Here is a 14,691-nt window from a genome sequence, read left to right on the forward strand (position 1 = left end):
TAAATTCGCAATATCCAGATTGCGATCTTAGTTTCTTACTTATTCTCCGCTTGCATGTAGGAAATAGACCCTCAAGATCAGATTGATCATGCTTCGGCGTGGTCAATAACTTCGGGGGTTGGTTTAGTGATTGCTGAGGCATGACATCGACTTTACCAAAAACAATAGTTATCATCTTATTGAAAGACGAGACACCTTTCACCTCCATTACTGGTGGTGGTCACTCATCCTTTCATAGAAAATGCATTCAAATTGTCCAAGCTGTTTGACCAAGCAACACGCAGCGAATCGTAATTTCCTATCAGTTGCATATATAGGATTGGGCATTTGGTTGTCTCCTGGAGATGCCAGGTTCATTAAAAACCAATCCAAAATAATATGTGGCAATAGAATCTCAGAACAAAACGCAACAACTACAATTTCTACAACTCTCCATGGAAGATATAACGTTTCATCTCATTCACATCATCCCACAAATCATGATAAAGTGGCACTTGCTTAAGAGATCGACATCTGGCTTTACAGTCAGAAAAATGACAAGGGTGACTCGCCCATGACTTGTTCACTCTACACAAATCCTGATGAAGGAATGATCCGGTGATACAAAACTCAATGTCATATACTAGTCATGCAAGACGCAACGCTCGCAGGACTCAGCGCTGTGAAACAATTGCAAAGGATTTTGTTTCCTAGGTCAAACAATTATCAATCTATGCTAGCACAGCAGATGCAGAACAAAGAAGGAAAACAGAAACCCAAAAAATAAGATCAGAGGAATATGAAAGGAGAGAATGTAGTATATTACTTATTATACAATGACCTGCCTACAAAAAGACTAGCCTGCAAACTAAGAGCTGCCATGGGATCTGAACGATGACATAGAGTGTGCTGAAACAGAGGCAGTCGGGCTGTTAATCTCCCTGTCCCCATTGGCAGCCCTACCCCTTCCACTGATCATGCCGACAACCTCTTGAGCGACATCCATGAACCAATCATCGCCGGGAAGGACACTGCACAAAAGCAAGCATACTGATCTCAATTTAGAAGTCCACGGAAAAAGCAACGAGCAACTTTGTAGAGAAACTAATATAAGAGCGTTTAGATCACTATATTAGTTTACGGAGGGAGCATTTTGGAAAGTTTTGGTATATACGTCAAATTCCCCTAAGGGGTGCTTTTTTTACTCCACAAGAAATTGAACAAAAGAGCTGCCATATTGGCCTCTTTCTTGCATGTGGCAATTGAAGTATTTTGAGGTATCTCTTTTTGAACAGAACTAAATGAAAAAAAGAAGAATTGGAAGAATGCAAGTTTTCTCGATACGGGGAATTACTAAACCATCCTGAGGCAAACTGTTTAACTGCGATCCAAATAACAGGCTGGTCACCATGACGAATTGGAGAGAAGGTATTTTCAGAGTATTAATGCAATCTGAGAATCCAGGAAACATCTTTCTAGCTATTCAGGTACATAGCTAAGATTATAATCGACAGATGGCTACATTTTACATTCATGCTAAATTTTACACCCTCTGTTCCTAAATATAAGGCATTTTGACAGTTCAATTTAAACTGCCAAAACGTCTTACATTCAGAAACAGAGTAGTAGTAAATACTCCCTCCGTCCGAAAAAGCTTGTCCCAAGCTTGTCCCTCAAATGGATGTATCTAGCACCAAGTTAGTGATAGATACATCCATTTGAGGGACAAACTTTTTCGGACGGAGGGAGTAGGAAATACATCAAACAGCTATTTTCATAAAACGATCCTCCAAATTATACCATTACCAACACTCTAAACACATAGATAACTGCCTAGACATAACTTAATGAGTGGATGTTTAGCTCCATGGAGCTGCTGCTCCACCGTATGCACCTGTAGGATAAAGTATTGTTGCCATGGGGATCTCAGGTCAATTAGGATACAGACATATAACAGCAATGCTACACCTACGTAGGAGATCTTACGTAATTAACGTAAATGATTAAGCGGCATCGTTTGATTGGATGGAATTAGGGAAGGGAGGCCCACCAGTTGAAATCAGGGGGGGGGGGGGGATTTATTGGTTAGAGATGGAAAGTTACGTAAGTTTTCGTAGGTCTAGCATTTTTGGACATATAAACTGATGTATAAAGAACATGCCACGATGCACCGCAGCTCCTTGATTGCATGCAGGTCCCAATGAGAGAAGGAATGAATCAAACAGCTAGGTTCACTGGAGCTACAGCCCCGTGATTTCAAAGGACATTCCCACCATAACATATCCCTCAACCAAACATGGAGCTATCATATTCTTTGAATATTTCTAGATAATTTGAGGAGGCAGCAGTGGTGGTGGCACAAGAGATTCTATAGTGTAACTAACTCTATGCCAGATGTATTACTGTTTAGAGAATCTTAGCAGCCGGCAGCTTTGCTAGGAAAATTTGCTTGGCTGTCCAAGCAAACTAAGTAGACATGACATAGCTTAAATATTTCTCCTCAGTTAGTATTTGGATAACATATTTGCGTGCATCACCAACGATCCTAAGCAACTGCAGTTGATAATTATGCTTTTTGGCTGAAATTAGCAGATCCAGAATACTTAGGTCTGAACCAATAGAAGTACAAATAGAAGTCAAGCATAGTACCTATCAGGATTCATTCCGGTAGCAGAAAAGGCACCCATTGCTCTATCAATGATATCCAATATGACTTGATGCACATGTCTAGACAAAAATCGACCTTGTCCGAAGATGATGACAAATTGCATATCCAGGTAGAACTGCAAACAAAGGAAAAAAATTTGTGAAACAAGAGTTGCACCTAAAAATAAGATAAATAAGTAATGAATTTACCTGCTGAAGACCAAGGGGGCCCAAAGGCTTTGGTCCCTGCTCGATCTCTTCCCAGAAGGCCTGATCCTCCGAGAGCCAAAGGATAACTGTCTCAGTGAGCCGCATCATTAGCAAAGTAGCAAATCTTTCTCTACCAACAAACATATCTGCAGCAACGCCTGCCATCCTATTTAGCTTTGCATACAGTTCCTGCAATGAACAGCACATAAGATTAGACCATATTGTTTTGGAACAAGCTTGCTCCATGCAAAGAAAGATAATTATGTTTGACAAGTTGCTGCATTCTAAACTGTACGAGAGTACATTGAATACAAAGGACTAAGATGATGAAAGCTAACATATTGACACGATTTATAACAATGTGCTTGGAATATCACAATAAACGTGCCTTTTTTCAAAATTGTCTATATGTTTCATTTACTCTAGTCACTTGCAACCCCTGGATCATCCATTCCATGTCGTCAGTTAATTTTAGTTATAACTGTCCTCCAGTTCTATAAATCACCAATTCATGATAGAATGATAAACAAAAAATACATATAAAGAACTAACATGACCAACTGCACAAACAATGAGATAACAATTATTTCAACGTATCACTGACTGCCTGAGGCACTGTTATCCCTAAAAGCTAAAGGATTTGCAAAACAAAGGTAAGGTTCAGGGATCAACATAAATAACACAAATGGCATACGCACTTGGGTTTAAGTTCTCAAGAGACAATAAATAGTTGCAGCTTGTAAATACCTGGAAAATTGGAGATGGGACCCACTCTGGCTCTTCAACAGTATTATCCATACTAATATACATTTCTGCACTGAGATGGGTATCACCTTCATCTGTAAATATTAGTTCAAGAGCATGCTGCCTGCAGAAACTATCTCTCAACCTGTCCACCATGCGTTGTAATTTCCTTTTCCATTCTCGTAGCTCGGGCACACGGTTTTGCTTATCTGGTCCTCTTTTACGCAAATCATCCATGCTGGACTGGTTTATAGATGACAGCTTCATAGCTGCTCTAGGTAGCAATTCCTCAGCAAGTAAAGATGCATTGGCTAATAAAGCCAACTGCTGTTCCTCAGTCTCTGCCATTCTAATAATCTTATTGCCTAAACCATCTATGTTAGCTTCGTCATCCATTGATCCAGGTAATGCACTTATGAGCAGATTGATGTACAAGCTGAAATTTTTTGCAATCCCATCCATTGTTGAACCCCCTAACTGCAAGCTAAGGAGTGGTGTGACATCCTCAAAGTAGTCCTGAAATTTCCAGGTATTATCAACACATACTGCATATAGTCATACACAATACTTGAAAGGACAATGATACAAGATAGTCACCGCTATCAAAGGAACCGAGTGCAATGGAAGCAGTATGTATCACAAGATCTCTTATATGCATATGTGATGATGTTTAAGCATGACTAACCAATATACCAGGGAAGCCAACTAGAATTAAACAATTCTAGCTATCGCAGGCTGGGACTTTAGTATTACTGTAGTTGATGATTATATGCTTCCAGCTTCTGCAAGACATTATATGATTTGAATTTCGTTGGGAAGCTCTTTGATCTTTTCAACCGCCCGAATGACTGCAATCCTACTGTATTAATATAATGTGTTGTAGCTAGTCTAAAGAATATAAGGAAGGAAAAAAGGATAAACAATTAAATATTCTCATGTCTTTGAACTTCAAAGGCCACATTAATAAATTTTAATTATATGACCCATGAAACACCTACTTTGGTATCAATGTACTATGGAAACGCAATACTTCACTTAAAGCAAACAAAAATAAATAAATGCACTTGACAGGGTCTCCTGTAACATTTATAATTCAGCTATTTCATAGGCTAGTCGAGCAGTTTTTCAAGCCTATGGCTAGTTGGTAACTAATCACCTAGCTTGTCAGGCCAACCAACTACGTTCAACAACTTGCCTACGGTGATCCTCCAGGGACCTTCTGCTGCACCTCCTAATCTGGACAATCCACAACTACCGCCACCAGCTCCAAGACAAGCCACCAACTCAGATTTCCGCCTTCCCTACATAACGACACCTCTCCTGGCCAATACTCAGGTACTCCCTCCTGTTTCCCTACCCATCCCCTACCCTTGGTATCTCCTGCTCTTCTCTTCTCTATTTCAACCCCTGCTCTGCTCTCGTGACTAGTCACCTAAGTTGGTGGGGACTCAACTCGACTAGGTTGAAGACCTCGTAGTTGAGATACCCATATAGTGACTACTAGCCAAATCCTAGTTGAGAACTACTCCCTCCGTCCCAAAATAAGTGTACAACTTTGTAGTACAAAGTTGTACACTTATTTTGGGACGGGGGGAGTACATCTTTGTGCGAACAGAAATTCAATCGCTCAAAACAAATGTTAACTGAGGTCGCAACTCCACACACACAAAAAGGGGTTGTGGCTATTTGTTGTGTAGTACCAAGCATGCCAAGATGGATAGGTCACTACCATTTTGATGAAAACAGCAAGAAGGAAAGATTTGTTCATTTTGCTCAAACAAAATGGATCAATCGTTACCTGAACCATAGAATTGAAACGATGTGCACTGCTCGAGAGCTTTGGTTGAAGTGCCAAATTAGCAACAGAAGATCTAGCTAATGGGTGAATACCATTTGGGGGATAAGTGAGTGTCCAGTTATCTGCTGCAGCAAGTGCAGCAGTACTCTCTTCGATTCTCCTCAAGTTAGCATCTAATGCTTGCTCAAGACTGGGCTTGAACTGCTTCAGGAGGACAGCAGAAACAGATAGACCACGAGCTTCCAGCAAGGAACAATGGCCAATTGATATTTGAACACATTCTGCAGCTGCTCTCAAGCCTCCAGCGGCTGCACAAGAAGACAACACATGCCTCTTTACCAGGAGTGCAAAGGACAAAACCTGCTGTGTAGCCCATGTAACCAGCTCAGATGCATAACATGACTCATCGCCAAAAACTTCCACAGAATCACTGAGCGCCTGAGCTACAACTGAAAAAACTTGCTGAGCAAGTGCAGCAGTATATGCCCCACCATATGAGGTGCTTGACGGATGTATTGTTTGCAAATTACATTGAAGCCTTTGATTATGTGCACTGAGTAATAGACTGTGAGCTCGAGGGCCATCACCAAGCCTTTTGAGAGCAGAAGCGGCAGCACGGAGCTCAATGCCACGAGTAGAAGACTGACAGGCAGCTTCAGCAAGCTGGTCTGCCAGCTTTTGACGATTATCAGAGACGGCACTTCTCAAAGCCGAAATTTCAGCTGTAGTTAGAGTTTGTGTCCGGTCTGCAGCAACTCGCTCCGCTTCATCTAGTGCATCTAGCGCTTCATCCACTCTTCTCTCAGCTAGCAAAACATCAAGCATGTCAGGGAAATCTGCAGACCATTTCTGTATTTCTGAAGGCTCCTGGCCTTCAACATTGGATATGTCCTCTTCTGTAGAACCTTCAGTACCCGAAGTCAGGGAATCTATCTGAACTCCTTCAGATAGACCATGGATTAAAGCCGCCTGTGTATTGAGTAAATTTCTAATTGACAAGAGCTCGCCTTCAAGGTCGGATATCTCCTTCGATGTTCTGATGACCAGGAGATCAGTTATCAAATATTAGTGAGGAAATAATGTAGTAACAGGAAGAACAGAAATAAATGGAAGTAATTATTTTAAAACAAAGTCACGCATGCAAATTATGGTCTCACATGCCACAAATTAGACGCTTTGCACATCAACTATGCACCATGAAGAAAATGATACCACTACATAAAGACACATGTAGTGGAACTCTTGACTGCAAGAGAATGGACTTTTCTGATGAGGACAGAAACAAAACGAAATACATGATAGCCAGCACTCTACAGCATTTATTTTTCAAACACAAAGGATGCATATGTAAAAAAGAGGAACTAACTGGCTATATTAAGTGTGATTGAGTAATTGTATGCTACGTGTTTATCAAACAATTTTCCAACCATCCACTTACTACTCAACTAACAAGTTAGGAACTTTTTTACCTAAATGTTATTTGCATATCGTAGCCATCCCAGAAGGTTTAATGAAATTTCTCATAACGAAGAATCTGCTACGGTAAAACTAAAATAGGCAATGTTTCCGCATAAGCAATTTTTATTAATGCAACCCAGCCTGAGACGGTAAAACTAAAATAGGCAAATGCCTCCGCATAAGCAATTTTTATTAATGCAGGAAGTTTCATATAAAGATATCAGTGGCATTATATTGATTATTGAAGGACCAAAATGCCTTAAGTTGTTCTTCCTGTGGTACTGATGCAGCACATGACAGCGTGGGTGGAAACATTGGCATCAGTAATTAGAAAATACCACTATCATGATGTGTCATACAAAATTTAACGAGAGTAGAAAACTTTATTGGCAACAATAAATAAACTATACCACTCCTGTAATGTGTCATCAACTCATCATGATTGGTGGGGTTCATTTCTAGCACAAAGGTGACAAATGGATAAAGGCACCAAATGAAATTGCACTCATGGGGCTACAGCCAGACCTGATGAATGCAGCATAATTTGCATAAACACTTCTGCGCATTTCTTCAGCTGAAGCCTTCTTTAGATCTTGCAGATAGGAGCACAAATGTCTTATTTCCTGTAATGAAGTTGATTTGCTCAGCTATTTTCGTTGTGCATTTTAACACGTACTCATAGCTCTGGTACAGTTTCAATAATGTTGAAGGAAGTCAAGCCTAAGGAATATAACCATAACAAGCTCAAAAGAGAAGGAAAATAGATAATTAAGGACTTGCAAAATATTCCCGTGAAATGGTTGTGCAAATTTGCAAGCAAATGCAGAAGTTTCAGCTGTTAAACGAGAACAATTGAAGTATGGACGCGAAGTGAGTATTTTAACCGAGGTGAGAATGCAGTTTTTTTGTGAAAACAAAAACTGCACCAGCAGCCTACATTGTAATGCAATACGACATATTTAGATATACTTCAGTGAAGTGGTTGTGAATCTTGTTATCCTGGTAGAAAAACACAAGCAATACACGCAGTATAGTTGCATTAACCAGAATGGCAGCATGTTCAAACCTGAACTTCAAGCATTTCCAAATCCTTCTAATAATGCATGCACGCCATGTTGCAGATTACTTTTCAGTTGTCCAGAGCATGCCTAGTTTTCAGTTCCGATATATAATACGGCTAAAACAGCGTCCTTTTTATATCACCAAGGAATCAAGTTTAACCTCCAGCTAAAGTAAAGCATTCACACCTATCGTCGGAACAATTCCACTAAAGTAGTGATCTAAACGCTCTTATATTTCTTTACCGAGGGAGTACATTGCAACCACAATCTTCTCACACTCACATCCCCACAGCCAGAATTTTCCATGTACATAGCATGACCCGATAATGCAGACACAATAAAGGAGAAGTTGATAGTGCCAATACCCCCGTAATGAATTGACCTGAATGTGAACACTGATCGAGGCCCCAAATCGCATTTCCCGTACCTCCATACGAACCACGATCACAGGCTCGTCCTGGAAACAGAACGCCGCAAACTCTTTCCCACCACCCAAATCACACCATCCGCGGTCCAGAGTCGGCAAACACAAACGGAGACGGGCCGAGCGCATGCCTAACCCTGGCGACAGATCGGAGACAGCTCGCTCACCTTCTCGTTCATGGTCTGGCACTTGGACTGCACGTAGGCGTCGGGGTCGAAGTTGTCGGTCTTGAAGATCTTGAGCTTGTCGGCGAGCTGCACCCCGCCGTCGCCGCCGCCGCCTCCACCACCACCAACCCCCGTCGCCGCCGCGCCCACCGGGAACACCCCCGAGTGGCCGGCCGGCCTCGACCGTGACGACTTCGCCGACGCCATCCGAGATCCAGAAGCCTCCGACGGTAGGGCGGTGGCGGATTTGAGGCGGGGAAGGGACGCCTTCTCCGAGATCGCCGCGTCCTGGCTGTCGTCGTTTTTTGGGGTGAGGGCTGGGGTATTTCTTATAGCATCCAACAAATATAAAAATGGTCTTTTAGGTGGACAATGAACCAACGAACATTAAAGGGCGCTGCAAAAAGTCAAACGGTCGAATCTTACATTTTTAAGAAATTACTCTTCACTACAAGGCATTCTCTTAACATGCAGATAGTCTACCTCAGCATTGCCATGTCAACACTTCAGTTACATATGACAATAGATGTCAAACAATCTCTCGGTTACTCTATCTCTCTCACCAGTCCCTCTTCTGCCTCTCCAACCGCCCAATAATCTCCCAATTAAATCCTCTACCCATTTATTTCCATCACAAATTTCCATTCATCTTCACCATCGAATAAATGCATGACTAGCAGAAACTTCCCTCTTCACCACAACGATTGGAAGCACATCAACCACTGTCTGGCCTAGATAACTGTCGCACCGGTCATCCACCCCAGGAGCATCACCCACCACCACCTACGAGTTTGAACCACGCAGGTTGCCGCCGGCGACGAGCGCGCCGTCGCCAGCCACCTGACCGTCAGTACTGCCCTCGACCAAGCTCCTGCGCGCTCCACTTGCCCCAATCATGCCGCGTTCCACCCCTAGCAACATTCCCAAACACCCGCCGCCAACCCAGCTGCATGCCGCGTGACACCGTCAACAGCCTCACCCATCTTCAGCTGCGGATCCACCTCCTCTAGCATCGATCTGTGCATCGTGTTTCGATCTCCCGCAGCCGGCCAACCTCCTTCGGCGTGCCACCGGGCACGGCTCCCACCCTCCTCCCTCACGCCCACGGAGCAGCGCTCGTCGTACACCCTAACAGCGGCGAGCATCGCATGTGTTAGGGACCCCACCCTTCCCCATTGACTAGACTGCTCCTTCTTCCTTGATCTGAAGACAGCGATCTGGAGGAGCCCACGACGGTGTCCCGTTTCTTTTCAGGCAAAGCTCTTTTTTCTTCTGAGTAATGCTTTTTTCAAGGTTGTGTTCTGCTGAAATCTCTGATTACATAGAGTTGTAGCCATGGCGGTGATATTATGTGACTCTGAAGATCAGAGGCGGGCCAGATTTGGAGCATACTATGGGCTGACAATTGAAAATTTTCTTTGTGACGTTAATCAACACATTTTCTCACTGATCTCTATACTTCTTATATACTGATCCTATAAGTGATACTGCAGAGTTACCATGATACATGAGTTCCACAGAAACATGAACACATGAGTACATTTGCTTTGGGACAGGGCGAATTTATTAGGAGACATATCAGCAGGTACTATATATATTACCTTAATCCCTGATTATATTGCTCAAATTAGCCTTGCTGTGCTATTTATTTGTTCCCTTCATGTATGTTACTATCATACAAGTTAATAGTGCTCGGAGAAATTTTGAGTTCTCACTGCCTGTTAGTACACTATATTGCTAATTACTGTGAGGTTACCCTATATAATTTTATTTATTATTTTTCCCATACCTAATGTTTTTTTTGCGTGTATACCTAATGTGATTATGTTTGCAGAGAATGAATGTTTGCATTATTTGCCATCCCATTGATACACGTTTATTGGTTGTTCTTCTAGATTATTGTAAAATTGTGCTATCTAATTTCCTACATCAGAACAATGAAACATGGATGGTTGTGGTACATGAAAGGCTGGCTCTATAGGATGTCGTACACACTTCATGTTTAAATCTTCCCTTCCAGTTGTCGTAAACATGTTGCCTCACTGTCGTGTCTCGCTTTCGCGGGAGATCTTGCAGCTTCCACTCATTGGCGATCTTAATGGAGTCGCTATGAACCAAAATATTCCGAGTAAATATGAATAGTCTATTCTCCCATTTTAGTTTCTTTGAAGAATCAATAAGTCCAAGTACAACACAACTTCTAATTGTTGCTTTGCCGCGAATGAACAATGCAAAATCAAATGAGTATGGAATTTTTAGACAAGGTACAACCTACAGGTATAAGTCTTTGAAAAAAATTATCATGCCGGTGCAAATAAATAAATTTAGTTTTTTTTCTGTACAACATACTGCCTCCTTAGCAATTAACAGAACTATATCGATATATGCTATTCATGATGACTCTCTGGATTTTTGAAACATATATCTGAGCTAACTTCTCACGTGTATTTCACCTGTACTATCATATGCCCATACTTTATTTTTCCAGTTGTTAAGATTTGGCCACACAACTTTTAAGTTTTTTGTAGGTGAACAAATATCTCATTTGAATTGGCCATAGGCTAACCAAGTGTACTAGAATTACTTCAATGCTCTTAAAATCCAACATAGTTACTTGGGAGAGGAATTGGTGCACGTTAGTGATAATTTTCTTTATGTTTGTGCAGAAATATATTTGTTCAACATTTCAAATGTAAATATCAAATATTCCATTGGATCTCCAAAACCAATATTTAGAATGTAAATGTTTTGTTCAACATTTCAAGTTGTATCTTCTATTCATTCATACCAGATATGTTTTTCTTTGAATCTTCTTATGGAAAGCATAAAGTCCCGCAGCAACGCGCGGGGTATCATCTAGTTAAGGACAGTATAACCGCACCTAATTCCTGCTCTGACGGTGATTTGAGTTTTTGACCGTCCGTTTTCGCGATCTGATAGTTTCTGGCCGTCAAATTTCATGTAAAAAGCGATTTGTTTTGCAGTCTGGCTAATCTAGCCCATCTATCATGTGGGCTGCTATTCCACGGGCCAAAACGGACGATTCTGGTGCATTGGGCCTTCGCGAGCCAGCAACCCATTCGAAGGAGGGAGGCCTACGAGCTACGCGTTGGGTCCATCCACTCCCGAACCCTAATCCGCTTGCCCAATCGGATCGAAGCTGGAGGGAAACGAGACTGCCGGTCGTTCCCAATCCCAATCCCGATCCATCCAGCCGCCCAATCCCGATCGAGGCTTAGGGAATCGAGACTACCGGTGGTTCCCAGCGACCTGAGGAGAGGAGCAGCGACCCGGTGAATCCCGACCGGAGGAACAGGATGCGTTAATGCGTGTGAAGAAAGGTGGGGGCGAGGGAGATAATGGCGGGCTCCTCCCCTGCTTGAAACTGCTCTGCCCTCCTTAAGCTCGCAATCATGGTCCTCTGCTGGAAACTGCTCCTCTCTCCTTGAAGCTCGCAATCATGGCGTATTATTCATTCATGGCTGGTAAATTTGCAAGCTTTTCATATGCGCAGTGGTACTATATGATTTGAGTTTTTGACCGTCCGTTTTCGCGATCTGATAGTTTCTGGCCCAGATTTAATGTAAAAAGCGATATGTTTTGCAGTCTGGCTAATCTAGCCCATCTATCCTGTGGGCTACTGTTCCACGGGGCAAAACGGACGATTCTGGTGCATTGCGCCTTCGCGAGCCAGCAGCCCATTCGAAAGAGGGAGGCCTACGAGCTACGCGTTGGGTCCATCCACTCCCGAACCCTAATCCGCTTGCCCAATCGGATCGAAGCTGGACGGGAACGAGACTGGCGGTCGTTCCCAATACCAATCCCGATCCATCCAGCCGCCCAATCCCGATCGAGGCTTAGGGAATCGAGATTACCGGTGGTTCCCAGCGACCTGAGGAGAGGAGCAGCGACCCGGTGAATCCCGACCGGAGGAACAAGATGCGCTAATGCGTGTGAAGAAAGGTGGGGGCGAGGGAGATAATGGCGGGCTCCTCCCCTGCTTGAAACTACGCTGCCCTCCTTAAGCTCGCAATTATGGTCCTCTGCTGGAAACTGCTCCTCTCTCCTTGAAGCTCGCAATCATGGCGTATTATTCATTCATGGCTGGTAAATTTGCAAGCTTTTCATATGGGCAGTGGTACCATATAATGCTTCCCTCCCTGGCTTTGTATGCACACCCTACTCCAGGATCTACATCTTCTTCAGCGATATGCTCAGGTATTTTACCTGTAAATTGCATCGGACAATTACAATGTCCTCATATCGTCTCACAGAAAAGATACTCATACCCTTTGCCAACAAAAATATGTGCAGGTGATGTTCATGCTACGTGTGCATAATTGATTTGGGCAGATTCTGCAGCTTCCAACTGTCCATTCTTGTGCTCAGCCGTTGATCATCCCTCAAATGGCTTTTGGACAGGTAATTACTCTGTACATTATCCTTTCATCTTTTGCTGTCAATTTTACTACTACGCCGCAAATCGCTTAAATAATATGTTCCTCTGGTATTCATATCATGCTCCTGTATGGAACAGGTGAATTAGAAAAGTAGTATTACAATGTGCAAAAAACGTAACCATTCCGTCGTAGAGGGAGCCGAAGCCTCAACATCTTTTGCCCATACTAATAAACGAGCGAAGTCCAATTCTATGGATAATTTTTTCCCTAAGTACCCAATTCGACATTCAAATGAAAATCGTCTCATCCGTATTAAATTCAGAAGACACAAGAAATTAGTACAATCAGGGCCATTGCGTGATGCCACTGGCCACATAGAATTGGCTCTTAGTGAGGGGAGTGCATTGGCATTTTGATTTGGGGAGTTCTTCAGTTTAGGCGCATTTGGGAATTCTTCAGTTTCCGATCTCCAATGGATAACAATTGTTAATTATGTTCTGAAATTAATTATTTGTTGATCTGATCATGCTCTAAGTTAAACTGATCTATGCAGATTCACCCATCGTATATTCTCCAAATAAGTATGGGAATGGTTTCTGTTTTTCCGTAAGAATGCATATACAAAAAATCATTTTGATGTGCCAGTTCTAGGTTCATATAGATGTCCATATCAGACCTATCAGACTAAAGCCTACTGACTATCTTGATTTTCTTGTATCTGAATTTGGATGTACCAACTGGTTTTTATGCTCGTGTATCACACAATGGCTATTGTGAGGGCAGCAGGGATACACCATTAGAACTGACCTTATTCTTTCAAGAGCTAAGATCTACTCTGATGTATCTTCCAAAAGCTCAAAAATATCAGGTTTAACTAATGGCAACACAGCCACGAACAGATTCAAGCATCTACCCCAGCCACTTCTTCACCACTCCAGGCAGAAGCGCAAGCACTTCTTCTTGCAGCCAACATATCCCAGCTCCTCCAGGTCTAGCAGCCCACTTTCCTCACAGATAATCTCACCCTTGCCAAGGAGGCGGCACCTAGGAACGTCACTGCTGACATTGTTCCTTGGGCGGTCAGAAAGCATCTTGCTCATTTCTACAGGACCACCGAAGAATTGCAGCCGCAGGTGTTTCACATCTCTAGGGAAAACAATGGTATTGCTCATAATGTAGCTCATTAGGTTCTGAATCATTCCATTGAACCCGTTTTTAGCTGTTTTGGTTCAGCTCATAGGTATAGAACATGCCATGTAATTTCTCTCCTCTCTTCTGTAAATCTCCAGGGTGTTTTTCTTTACGTTGTACAGTGTACAATGCTTTTGAGCTGGATGAATTTGTCGCCTTCGATGCTTTTCTCTGTTTAAGAAAAAGCTTATACAGTAATGATTACATGCTAACTTGTGCATACAAGTTTGTCATTTTACAGGTTCTGTTATTTGGAATACTTTTTTCCAGTATACTAAGCTCCTTTGAATGCATTACTAGCTGTATAGAATTATGGACCACCTCGATCAAAAAACACACATCTTCATATGCATTTTGAAAGCTGGTGTTTTTTCAAACGTTCCAAAAGTTCACTTCTCTTTGTACAAAAATCTTGACATTTGAACAATCTGATCTTGAAAAGGTAAGTATTTCTTTGCATCTTATTTTAATCTACATCTTGCAGTTTACTTGACGCTATCTATGAAGCTTATACAACTTGATAAGTGCATCGTGTTGATTAACAAAATCAATTGACCAGTCAATAATTTTTCTAACATATATGTACCATCCGCATACTAAATGGTAGAAGAAC

General features: G+C 42.3%; 1 protein-coding gene across 1 annotated transcript; it reads right to left on the reverse strand.

The window, feature by feature from the left end:
* Positions 1-518: 518 nt before the first annotated feature.
* On the reverse strand, positions 519-8,832 carry LOC125537086 (exocyst complex component EXO84B-like). The gene is made up of 7 exons (XM_048700380.1): positions 8,488-8,832; positions 7,361-7,458; positions 5,378-6,413; positions 3,583-4,095; positions 2,836-3,024; positions 2,629-2,762; positions 519-1,010 (listed from the first exon to the last, which is right to left on the reverse strand). Exons 1-7 carry the CDS (start codon positions 8,692-8,694, stop codon positions 848-850), a joined length of 2,340 nt encoding a protein of 779 aa, XP_048556337.1. The 5' UTR covers positions 8,695-8,832; the 3' UTR covers positions 519-847.
* Positions 8,833-14,691: the final 5,859 nt, after the last annotated feature.

Source organism: Triticum urartu, chromosome 2 (assembly GCF_003073215.2).
Source record: "Triticum urartu cultivar G1812 chromosome 2, Tu2.1, whole genome shotgun sequence".
NCBI lineage: Eukaryota > Viridiplantae > Streptophyta > Magnoliopsida > Poales > Poaceae > Triticum > Triticum urartu.